The sequence below is a fragment of the Acipenser ruthenus genome, chromosome 7, assembly GCF_902713425.1.
Source record: "Acipenser ruthenus chromosome 7, fAciRut3.2 maternal haplotype, whole genome shotgun sequence".
In the NCBI taxonomy this organism is placed as follows: domain Eukaryota; kingdom Metazoa; phylum Chordata; class Actinopteri; order Acipenseriformes; family Acipenseridae; genus Acipenser; species Acipenser ruthenus.
In genome coordinates this window covers 42,048,073-42,061,286 of record NC_081195.1, presented here as the reverse complement: position 1 = coordinate 42,061,286, position 13,214 = coordinate 42,048,073, and the positions used below count along the sequence as shown (strand labels likewise).

General features: G+C 34.6%; 1 protein-coding gene across 1 annotated transcript in view; it reads left to right on the top strand.

Moving 5' to 3' along the window:
* The window catches only part of efcab6 (EF-hand calcium binding domain 6), a 34,486-nt gene that overhangs the window by 14,754 nt on the left and 6,518 nt on the right, over positions 1 to 13,214 (top strand). Inside the window, exons 12-22 of the mRNA XM_059026966.1 lie at positions 52 to 222; positions 703 to 783; positions 4,619 to 4,779; positions 5,795 to 5,962; positions 6,043 to 6,214; positions 6,683 to 6,797; positions 7,343 to 7,476; positions 10,563 to 10,798; positions 11,340 to 11,439; positions 12,324 to 12,442; positions 12,911 to 13,138. Of these exons, the coding sequence (XP_058882949.1) occupies positions 52 to 222; positions 703 to 783; positions 4,619 to 4,779; positions 5,795 to 5,962; positions 6,043 to 6,214; positions 6,683 to 6,797; positions 7,343 to 7,476; positions 10,563 to 10,798; positions 11,340 to 11,439; positions 12,324 to 12,442; positions 12,911 to 13,138 (1,685 nt within the window). The remainder of the gene's footprint in view (positions 1 to 51; positions 223 to 702; positions 784 to 4,618; positions 4,780 to 5,794; positions 5,963 to 6,042; positions 6,215 to 6,682; positions 6,798 to 7,342; positions 7,477 to 10,562; positions 10,799 to 11,339; positions 11,440 to 12,323; positions 12,443 to 12,910; positions 13,139 to 13,214) is intronic.

The window sequence follows — 13,214 nt, the reverse complement described above, 5'->3', positions numbered from 1 at the left end:
TTGCTGTCTACATTCAGCAGTAAGAGATCATCGTCAATCTGTTTTCTTTAGGACCGCAATGGGAATGTCACTCGGTTGGAGTTGCGTCGGATTTTGGATAGTTTAACATTTCGAATGACCAATGAACAGTTTGAGGAGCTTATGGCTTTGCTGGATCCTGAGGACACTGATGTCATCAACTATCATCGCTTCCTGGAGCTGTTTGAAGCGAAAAAGTCTCCGGTGAGATGTTCTTCTCTTGTTCATTGTTGGTGTGATGCAAACAGGGGAACATTAGACTTTAAATGTGGTAAATGTTGCTTACTTTTCCTTTTTTCTAACACAGCTGAATCCATCCCACTTCACTGGGTAGATGGCTGCCTCAGCATCACCAATTTCTTAGCATTTTTTTTTTTTTTACCATAGATATAACAGTAATGATACAAACTCAATTAAAACATATAGTAAAATATTATCTGTTGAAGTGAAATCCTTTTTTGAATCAATTTAAAAAGAATTACATACTATATTAAAATTATTATTTACTAAATTTTCTTCGATTTGTTACTGATATGTGCTATTTCTGTTGCTAGATATTGATGACTGGGATGCTTCCTCTTTTTGGTAGTGGAATGACCAAGTGGTAAAAGTATAATACCTATGTGGCACAAGGCATTTAGTTAAAAGAATGGCAGTGATGTATTTATTTGTCTTTCTGAATAGGAGGGCCACAAGTGGCTGAATAGACACAATGAAACGCAGCAAATCAAAGAGCTGCCCCCTGCGATATTGACATGGGAGACTGTAAGTGAACATTAACACAAACGACCTTGTTTCTTGAAATATAACAAAATATGCTCAGAATAACTTAAAGGTACTTCAAGAAAAGCTATTTAAATAAAATAATACAGTATTCTTTCCCAGGTTGCCTGCCATGTTGTTATTTAATAATAAGGGCTAATTGAGAAAGCTGCGTTAGGTAAACTACTGTCCAAAAAAAAGTATCTTCTCCTAATTGCAAGTTACTATTTGGAATATTGACCTAGAAATCTTAAGGCAAATCTGGTAAATGAGCCCACTGTCAATACTCAATACTCAAGTTCAGATCTCCAAATATTCCATATATTTTATAGTTGAGTTGCATACAAACATTCATATTTCAGTCCAAACGGAAGGTTATCTACAAGTCTGTTTATTTGTATTCACCTGTTCATTTGTATTGTGTATTGTGTGAGCTGAACGTGATGTTTGAGTCCAGGCTCATTGACTTGTTTTTGCTTAAAAAAGTTAGTGATGCTAACTGTGGTCTACAATCAACATGATAGTTGCATTTGTTGGGGGTTAGGGTTGGAACAATAATCGATAATATTGATAATCACTGTAATTTTTTTTGCAGTGATAAATTTATGTCGTTGAAAAATTATTATCGATAATCATAATTATCGTCCGTGACCCAGTGAAGCAGGAAGCTGCTCTGCATTGAGCAGTAAGCAGCACTGAACTGTCTGCGTGAGGCAGCAGTGTGGAGTAGTGGTTAGGGCTCTGGACTCTTGACCGGAGGGTTGTGGGTTCAATCCCCAGTGGGGGACACTGCTGTTGTACCCTTGAGCAAGGTACTTTACCTAGACTGCTCCAGTAAAAACCCAACTGTATAAATGGGTAATTGTATGTAAAATAATGTGATATCTGTATAATGTGATATAATGTATAATGTGATATCTTGTAACAATTGTAAGTCGCCCTGGATAAGGGCGTCTGCTAAGAAATAAATAATAATAATATGATCTGTTTGAGCACTGCGTTGGGAAGCATTGAGTTTAAACAATATGCTTAGGCTTTTAACTTTACATCATGGTTTAATTTTGATAATACATTGGCAAAGCATGACTGGTTTTCTAACATAAAAACACAAATATTGTTGTTTGTAAAATAAAAAAAAAACGGTAGCTCACTGTAAAATTACTGTAGACAAGTGGAATTTTTTACTATTAAACATTTTTGACACATGATTTTGTTATGTAAATTTAATGTAATTACAAAAACAAAATGACCAAATAAAAAACAAAAACACAACCATATGGCACACGTTTAATACAGCATAAACATTGCTTCTGTTGCTTCTTTATTTTAAACTACAATAAAGATATGAGTGCTATACTACAGTCTATGCACACAGGGAAAATAAGCTTGCATGTAATATATATATATATATATATATATATATATATATATATATATATATATATAGAATGTTCCCATGGCGTTGCTATTGTAAAAGGGTAGTTGCATAAATAGAAGCGTTAACTTTTAATGGAAGGATTGGTGGTTTATTTGATTAAACTGTCTGCATACAAGCAGCAATGTGCAAAACTCAGTATGTTCCTATACAACTGTATAGGGTACACAGGCCTGTATTCTCAGAAGTGACGGTATTTCAGTGTTGTGGTAAACATTTTTCCAAACAAATTTTCTTTGCACTTTGTCGGAAAATTGAAGCAATACTCAAACAAAATCCCCTAAAATAAGGGAATTCGATGAGCACACATTCATCCTTAAATCCGTCGGTACAATCAGTCAATTTAGGAAAATGAAATGTATAATTAACAGGGAGTAACAGGCAGGTGATGTTTTTCCCAGGGAAAAGCAGACCAAAACCAATCGAATATCATCATGAACTATGAGGAAACAACAGTTTCATAAGATAACTTACGCCGGGTTTTACTAATGACAGGAACCCGCTGAAAAACAGCTATTTTTCGCATGTGTCAGGCTCTGGGGAAACATTTATTTAAAAAGCGAAGTTGTATATTTGTCTTCTAACCATTAATCATACATAAAAAATATGTTTCTAAAATATGCTACAATTCGTGTCATTCCTTATTATTCATTGCACACATTTTCCCCCATCCCCACTAGTGCAGTGATTCATACAATCTGTAAGTCAGCAGAGGAAGAGTTGTCATTTCGTTCCAGATGTTGTTTATCTTAGATATAATAGAGGCACCCATGTCATGCACTGTAATTTAAAAAAAAAAAAAATTCTTGATATTGAATCTACTGAGATACCACATGTGATTGAACAAGTTGCCAATTTACACACCCGATGTTCTATAACCTCTGTGATAAATGAACTTGTCTGCATTTTACAACACAACTTCTGCAAAGTTTATTTTATTTTATGAATACTGCCCTTCATGCTATTTTATTCATACATTAATATACATATAAAGTAAATATAGGCTACACATACAGATTTGACGGGAGGATGTTTTTAAATTACTGTGGTTCAGCATTTTCTTCATGAATTAATTCATATTTTTACAATATTACATGTATGGCATATAACACATATGTGGACACATGCTGTATTCAAACAGGTGCGTGGTTTTCTGAGGATATAGGATCCAGGGAAATTAGCACACACATTTAGGATTATGTAGTTTGCACCACAAACCACCTGTGTGTTTATCGAGGAGTATCCCTTTCTGTTCATGTACGCTGCAGCCCCATCAAAAGGTGTCCACAGTGCCACATGTGTGCAGTCAATTGCCCCCAGCACTGATGGAAATCCACTTATATTATAAAACATATCTTTGTTTTGACGCTGCTGTTGTTGGTCAGTGGGAAAAATTATATAATTGGCTCCCTTACAAACAAACGCATCGGTTACCCGATGCAGTACACGTAGGGTTCCCACCTCTAATTTACAAAAAACCGGGACACCAGAGTCATTTCATACAAAAAAAAATCATATACTTTGATGACATTTAATGTCCCGGGAAGTCTTACAGATTTCCCAGGACAGCTGCCTCAAAAAGAGAACAATCCAGGCAGAGTGGAACAATCCAGGCATGTGGCGTAGTGGTTAGGGCTCTGGACTCTTGACCGGAGGGTTGTGGGTTCAATCCCCAGTGGGGGGACACTACTGTTGTACCCTTGAGCAAGGTATTTTACCTAGATTGCTCCAGTAAAAACCCACCTGTATAAATGGGTAATTGTATGTAAAAATAATGTGATATCTGTATAATGTAAAATAATGTGATATGTTGTAACAATTGTAAGTCGCCCTGGATAAGGGCATCTGCTAATAAATAAATAATAATAATAATAAAAAACCAGAACGGGTGGCAACACTAAGTACACGGGACACGGCTCTTTGAAAAGACCCTGCTACATAAAATCCCAATGCCATTAATACTGTATTTTCATACGCGCAGGTAATGCGTGGCTTCTGGCTGTCGGGCTTTCCAAGTCATTTTTTAGTATCTCACACAAATGTAATATTGCTGCACGATTTAATATGACGCATTGTGTGATGTCCTCGTCAGATTTAATATATTTATGAGTGGGCTTTAAATTCCATCTTGCAAATGTCTTCCATCTTATATTTTGGACTTTAGTAATACAATCGAGATTTGCTGTGGTAGAACTGAACGCGAGCACATGCAATAAATTCAACTATGATGCAAGTTTTAACCATGGCTGTAATTACACACTCAGCAGTATAACTGCATTGTTGAGGGTATATTCACATGGTTTAGGTCAGATTTATGCTGTTTTGCAGCATAATAAATGTGCTTCAATTGGCTCTAGAGCATTGTATAGTGTTATATAAACTGTTTTTAATGTTTAAATTCAGGTGGAAGGGATCTTGTACAATAAAATCACTGACCACTGGAGAGAGATTCAAAAAGATCTAAAGTGTCACGATCCTACAGAAAGAGGAACTGTCAGCCAGGAGGCACTCAGGAGAATCCTGCACACATACGCCTTTCCTGTCTCTGATGACCATTTTAATAAGTGAGTTTTTTTTTCTTTATTTATTCCCCTTTATGTGTTGCTACTTTTCATGTATCTTTGTCAGTACTGTACTGAAGCCTGTGAAGCTTTGTGTGTGGGTGTACTGCATATGTCTGTCACACTGTTTTTAAAAATACAGTCAAACATGTTATAAAAGCAACCCTGGGGACTGAAATATATGGCTGTGGAGTAGATAAATGGCTGTTCTGTCCAGTCCGTGTAGTTTCAGAATACATTATTAATGCCTAAGGCTGGACAATGTGGACACAAGTGCAGAGACCATTGGTCTTAATACAGACACTGCATTCAGTGCAAGCAGAGTTCAGATGGACTATTTGTGTTATTTATTTATTTATTTATTTATTTATTTATTTATGAGATGCAGGAATACCTATGCTATAGTTTAGCGATACTATAATAAAATAAAAATAAAACTTAACTTTTAAGTTAAAGACAAAAAAATAAACCAATTAATTTCATTTAAAATCCAAGCCAGTATGTCATGTGAATGACCCTTAGTTATCAATACCATATGATTTAATGTGTACATTTTTCTTAGAAAACTAGTAAAAAAAAAAAAAAAAAATCAGGTGGTTTATTTAGGATTCCTAAGTGTGTCTTTTCTACATTATTGGTGAGTTTACCTCATTTAAGTGTACCACAGTGGTTTCATGTTATTAATACGTGAGCCTTCACAGTTACCGGGTTCCCCAGTCTTGTCCTGCATAGTACAAGCACAAAGCCTATTAATGTAGTTATGGTGGTGGAATTCAATCTCAACTTTTTGATATAATTTCCACAGTCTCTCTATAAGTCCTTTGGGGTTTTAACAAAATACATTTTGACTCCAGAGGTCATGAGTGTAAAAGATACGGGTACTGTTGATACTGTGTACGTTGTTAGGAAGAATGCCTCTGAGACCTTTTGAATAACCCAGGGTGTGTCAAGTAATGAACTTCCTAATAAAATTGAGGATAAGGAATGGTTTTCTGCAAAATGTTTTGTATTTTCACAGACTGTGCCAGTCCTGTAAAGACTCCCTAACTGGTGGAGTGTTTTATAGGCAGTTTCTGGACAACTTAGGCATTGTAGTGCGACCAGGAGACCTGACAGGTGTCAGTACACAGGTGTTTGAGGGAAGTCACCAAAGAGAAGAAATGAGGCAAGCTGATCTTACTGACAGGTAAGAGAAACAAGATCCTTTTATTATTGTTACCAGTATACCTGGGTAGCACCCCTGATATATATTTATATATTTCCTAGTTTAAACAAAATTGACAGGGAAGCAAATCACCATACGAAGAAGATGACAGTGGAGGAGCTCTTATTAAAACTGAAAGAGAAGATGGCCCCGCTGGATGCAACCATCAAGGGAAGCTTCCTGGCGTGTTGCTACCAACCTAACGGAAAAATGACCAAAAAACTTTTTAAGAAGGTGACCATTTTACATTTATTGTTGTTTGTAATGTGAAATTATATAAATGCAGTACAAATCTTCAAAGGATATATTAACAGTTTTCTTTTATGTCCTCTTTCTGTGAAGTTTGCAAATATTATTTATGCCACTGTTAATTTTTTTTTATATAGCCTGTTTTAGTTGTAATTGCCATTCAGTTTCATACAAAACATGTTAATCAACCAAAGATCTATCCATTTATTAACATAATCTACTGCACAGTCTTTACTATAGGTCTATAATCGCTGAACTAGGAATAAGGAAAGGCAGATACAACTAAACAACAGACCTTGAAGTCAATGAATGTTTGATCAACAGTACTCAACTTCCCCCTGGGATGTATGAAACATAATAAGCTACTCCTTAACTGTGTGTTTCTATGACACATGACATGACATTGAAATAAGAAAATACACTTTAAAAGCTGTACCCCTATGTATTTTGAAGGTACTGGATGACTGTGGACTGATTACGGATGATGAACATTTCCAGATTCTCACAGATAAACTAGGATTTAAGCAAGGAGAAATATCTTACTCTGATTTTTTGATGAAATTTGAAGGTAAGAATGTGTCACTTTTATGATACACATTTAATCCAGGAGTATTAGTTATTATGATTTTTACAGAAAATGAGTTCTCTCTTATCTATGAACAACAGTTTATCGACATTAACAACAGTTACATTTCGGGATAAACCTGCAGAGTTTATTTCTGAAACCTGAAACCTGAAACCTGAAACAAGCTTTGGACGAACACCTTTGAAAAGTACTGCACTGAGCCACACAATTCTGCACAAGGAATAAATAAACACTGTTTTTTACCAATATTTTTGGCATACAGTGGTGGGTACATGTCTGTAGCCCACTGTGTGATCTAATTCAGTGGTTCTCAAACTTCATACTTTCCATTATTATTCCAGTATTATTCCATTGTGCTCTGTAGACATCAGAAATTCTGAATAAAGCTTGAAGCCATTTTCTCAAATGTGATTTTGAAGTTTGGGGTCTCAACGGCAATCCACTGCATGGAGCCTATTTATTTTATGTGTCACTGACTTTGTGTATTGTTCTGAAGTAACTTTTCCTTCTCGTTCGGTTTGTTTCAGATCACCAAGTTGGCAGCCCCGGTGCAGCGCTACAGCACACCTCCAATCATCACGTTAATGGAACGAAGACTCACTTTCTGTCAGCTGAACAGTGCCTCATTCAGTTTGTGAATAAACTGCATGAAAACTTTACGGTAAGGAATACAAGCAGAAGTAGCAAAGAGGCATGCATTAGGATATAGTGTATTATAGGCAAAGGGATTTTTTAGGAGAATAAAACAGTTCTAACACAATCAAACAAGCATGATACAAGTGAGTTGTAGCAGTTACTTTATTTATTTATTTGATTCATATAGTTATATAGATTTAAATGCAATGCACACTAGAATAAATATATATATATGTATTTTTAAAGTAATAGTAAAGGTGCACAAAGTACAACATAAATACAAAAGTATTTAGGATGTTTCGGACATGAGTCCTTCATCAGCGAAAATGCCTATGTGTATATACTGGTATATGTATTTATATGTGTGTGTGTGTGTGTGTGTGTGTGTATGTTACATATCACAATACTAACCACTTATTTACAAAAACAATTGCAATAATTAACTTTTACATTTTTTAAACAACCCATGGTATCATGAGAATGGAAGTTAATTTAATATTTAACCAGCATATGAGAAAAGGCCATGATAACTATATATATATCCTATGCGAATGATAGTCAGTACAATTGATAATCCGACACACATAATAGCTGAAATAGCAGAAAAACAACTTAAGTCGCACGTTGAGAAATTACCAAGCTATGTTAAGGATACAACACAATTTTTAAAAAGACTTGAATCAATAAAACACAACCTTCCAGAGAATACAATTTTATTTTGCATGGATGTAAAATCCTTGTACCCAAGTGTCCCTCGTAAAGAAACTTTAGAAGCTTGTCAAAAAGCACTAGATAATAGACTAGATAAATCAATACCTACAGCAGAGGTACTGAACATGATCAACATAGTTTTAGAAAACAGTTATTTTACATTTGTTGATAAGAATTACAAACAAAACGATGGTAACGCAATAGGATCTAAATTAGGAATGCATTTTGCCAGTACATACATGGGGAAATGGGAAGAACAATTACTTAGAAAATCAGAAAGAGAACCTTTAGAATACATTCGGTTTGTAGATGATATTTTTGGGGTTTGGACACATGGAGAAGAATCTCTTTTCCAGTTTCATAAAATGGCAAATGAAATACACAGTAATATTAAGGTGGACCTTCGATGGACAAGGAAAGAAATAGAATTTTTAGATACCATAGTAAAACTTGAAGAAGGTTCAATTGAGACTGATCTCTTCTGTAAACCTACTGACATGCACCAGTATTTACACATGTCCTCTGCACATCCGATACACACTAAAAGGGCAATCCCAAAGGGTCTAGGAATAAGAATACGAAGAATATGCTCAAAAGAAAGTGACTATGTAAAACAAAGAAATGTATTAAAAACAAATCTTAAAAAAAGAGGATACAAAGAAAGAATTATAGAGACGGAGTTAAGAAAAGTGGATAAACTAAAGAGATGATCTACTAGATTATAAAAATAGAGATAAAAAGGTCAAAAGAGTCCCATTAATAATGACTTACTCTAAACTTTTGCCCAATATTTCTAAGATAGTTTGGAAACACTTGTGGATTCTACATAATTCAGAAAAATTTAAAAAAGTATTTCTTAAGGCCCCAGTTGTAGCATTCAAAAGAGAAGCTAATTTAGGTGATATTTTAGTTCACAGTAAACATAAAAGAATAATTGACAAAATAGGTTCTACGAACATATGCACTAGTAGATGTAAAGTGTGTAAATACATAGACAAACGTAAAAATATAATTAAACATAAGAACACCACATATCCACTAAAAACTAATACCTACTGTAAAAATAGCAATGTTGTTTATGGAATAGCCTGTGAAAAATGTGATGAAATCAAATATGTTGGAGAGACTGGAACTACTTTATATAAAAGAATTCAGAACCACCTTTCATTAATTAGAAATAAAAAAAATGAATGAACCAATAGTACAGCACTTCACCAGTCAGGGACATGACATAAATGATGTAAAGTTTGTAGTATTAGAACAGCTCAAATTAGACAATGCGACATATAGAAGAATAAAAGAAAGTAAATGGATAAATAGACTGAACACGATTATGCCAGCGGGACTCAACAGAAAAGAATGAACTAATTAACTTCAATAAATATATAACATTTAAATAAATAAACAAAATTCATTCAAAAGTTGTGCATGCTGATGCGCTGGGGAGGCCAAATCTAGACTGATCCTCAAAGCCAGCATTGCATGATATAATAAAAATATAAGTTTATATAAAGTAGTGTTAATTAGAATTAATACAGATTCAAAGATAGAAGTAAAAATGATGTCACAATATATAGAACACCATTACATCATGTAAGAATAAATCATGAATTTGAATGTAAACAATAACAAGTAGTTGTCATGCCGTCAAAAACCTATAAATACCTCCAATGTTTTGATTCAAACACAGGCTCCCTTGAGAAAGATATGTACAACATATCGAAACGTTGGGCAGCTGGCTCTTTGAGCTAAAATATATATATATATATATATATATATATATATATATATATATATATATATATATATATATATATTTGATAGTGCTTTTCCTGTAATCCAATTGAGTAATCCAATTGAACTATTTGTAAAAAATACAGTGCTGTGTTGTTTTTGGATCGCAAGCTTCAATTACAGATATGTCTTGTTTTGGTTTGTAATGTGGATGTAAAGTTTAATATTTGTAATACGATAATATGGAAATCAAGCATAAAAAAAATATTTTAATCCACTCTTAAACTGAGTCCTTTGTTTTCACAGTTATCGAGATGTTAAAAAAATGGCAAAACGTTGGTCATATTTTTACAAGATTGTAAAATAATTTAGATACTCCGATACAGTGCGAATATTTGAATTTTGTGAACTTTGTTTTATTGAGAACTGTAGTACCTTAATTTATAGGTAACAATATGGTTGCGTTATGATTACCTAAAGTCTCTTTCATGAAATGTGATTTAAACGTCAAACATTATGAAAAATATGTGCAAAATTAAGCAACTGAAAAAACTTATCAGATTTCCGGATGACTCAGTGAAATAATAACCCTATCTATACAATTCTTTATGGCTACAGAGGGGCTAGAAGTAAACTGAGTTTTTCATTTTTTCTTTCTTTCAATAGGATCTCTACTGTGCTTTCTACAAGGCTGACAGAAACAGAGATGGAATCATGACCATGCATGACTTCCGGGAGCTTGTTGATAGCTTCATGTTAATCATTAAACAGAAGGAGTTCCTGCGCATGTTGGGTATACTGGGACTGGGACCCGCCTCCACCTTAAACTACCCCGAATTCTGTGACACGTTTCAGATCAAGAAGATGCCAGAGGCGCATCCATGGATTCATTCAAGGCACAGGTTGTAGCCTTCATGTTACTGGTTATTCAAACAATATTGCAATTCTAATACTAAAGTAAAAATCCTGTTGCATAAAGAAAAAAGAAATCAAAGGTAAATAACACCTTTACGTGATGCATGATGGTTCCACATGAACAGTCAAACACTGTCGCATTGTTGACAGAAATGTTTTTTGACAATTTCAAATTGTATGGTTGCCCTGGGGATTTGTCAACAACTGTATGTGAAAAGGATGCTGAACATCATTATCTGTCTCCCAGTCTATACCAGCACTACATGACAAATGCATGGTATGGTACATACATGCACCAGTAATGCTGAAAATCATGCATTGAAGAGACAGATACTATTGAGCCATGTATGTGTCATAAGGTAATAGGTAATGGATTATGGGCCTGAAAAAAACACCTGTTTGGGAGGCTAAGATGCTCGCTTGGAACCACTACATGTTACACTTGCATAGTGAATTCTGTATCTATTTGTTTCTTCTATTGTGTTTGCTGTTTAAAATGTACTTCTAATGTTTTATTTTTGTTTAAAGGCCAAAGTCAATCCAGCCTCCAAGTGAAGAGCTAGCCTGTGAGCACGCTCATAACTACCTAATTACCAAAGTAGAAACCAGATGGCACGATATGGCAAAGGTAAGATGTATTGATGTACTGCGCATGGAAGTTAGATTCATTTTGCAAATAATAAAAAAAAATTCTGTAATAAGGTTGTATTTAAATGATGCACTGATTGATGTCTTTACAGTGTAACACAGTGAGATAAGTTCTGGTACTGATGCATTTTTAAGGTCCTTGTTCAAGAAATGGGGCCCCTTATACACTGATCCTGTCCGTCTGTCTGTCACACTATACCGTGTGAACATGAGAACTACCTTGATTTTGCTCCAATCTTCACCAAACTTTTATCATACACTCCCAGCCTCCTAGCGACATTTCAGATTGAATTTGGATGTAATGTGAGAAATAATTGCAGATAATTATTGTAGTAAACATTAACCACTAATTAATATGACAAAGACGGTAGACCAGCATACACAGTTTATGGTAGTTTAACAAACAATCTTAAACAAAAGCACTTCATGAGTAAGCAGCGGGGTTCACACACACATAGCCTTACATATCCCCACGTGTTGCTGCAACTGTTTAAATAACATAGCTATAATTTTTATTTTCATTGTTAACATTGTGACAACTTTTTACACAAAATGGATGCCCTAGTGCACTAATAGTGTAAGGATTATTGTGAAAAAGTCAAACAGATAAGAGCAATAACGATCCATGATGTGGTACAGAACAGAAAAACCAGAGCACTTGTTTTTTTTAATCGCTCTTCCTGCATTGATTTAGAGGACAGATCTCAAACCCCTGTTTTTTCATCCATATACTGATAACAAGTATGATCATCATGTGGTTCTCTGTTTGGATAATTATAAAAGAAAATAGTAATAATTTTACAACTGCCATAGTTTGAAATACCATTTTATGCTGTATGCTTGCCTTTGCCCAAACCACTGCAGGCTTGTCGTGAATTTGATGAGGCTGGTCATGGCATCATCTATAAAAAGAATTTGAGGGATATTCTATATCAATTCCTCATGCCCATCACATCCAAGGAATTTGACAAACTCTGGTCGAGGCGAGTTTATTTATTGTTTTTCCTTTTTTTTTGTTTACACTTAACCAGGGTAATCAGGGTGTTTACCAGTGTTTTCTTGCCATCTAGAAATGTATTTATTTATTTATTTTAAATGTTTTCATTTAAAAAATCTGGTAACCATACAATGTGTTCTGAAAATGTTATCAATACCTGCAATCAAGAAAATATAATTTAAAGTGTTCGGTATTTATGGCCCTAACTATAAAGTGCTGACAATTGAGGGACTGGAGCAGGTACAGGTTTTTGTGTAGGTTATTTCTTACCCAATAGATTTTTAAGTTGATCATTACTGGGACGGGGTTACATTAATTTAGCAGACAGAACAATGTTCCCAGTGTATATTTCTAATATCCAGTCAATACTATACATTCTTAGTAGGATCTGTCAAAACCCTGAAGCAAACACCAATAATCCTTGTATGTACTGATTTTGTTGTATTATATTAAGATATGATACCAAAGGGAAAGGCTACATCACTCATTCTGAATTCCTTGAGAAGTTAGGGGTAGAGCTAGCCCCAGCAGACAATGGTCCCAGCTTTCAGATTTCAGAGGAAAACAATAGAACCTTGTTGGAGCACAATATCACACAGCAGGAGAAGCACAAAGAGATTGAAGTTATGCAAATAAACCAAACCAGGGCACTACGAACAGCACAGATTGAACAAGAGCTCAAGTAAGTGGAGACATGTACTCATTATACATATTTAAGAGTGTGGTCCTTACTAAAGACACATCATTAATGTCATTAA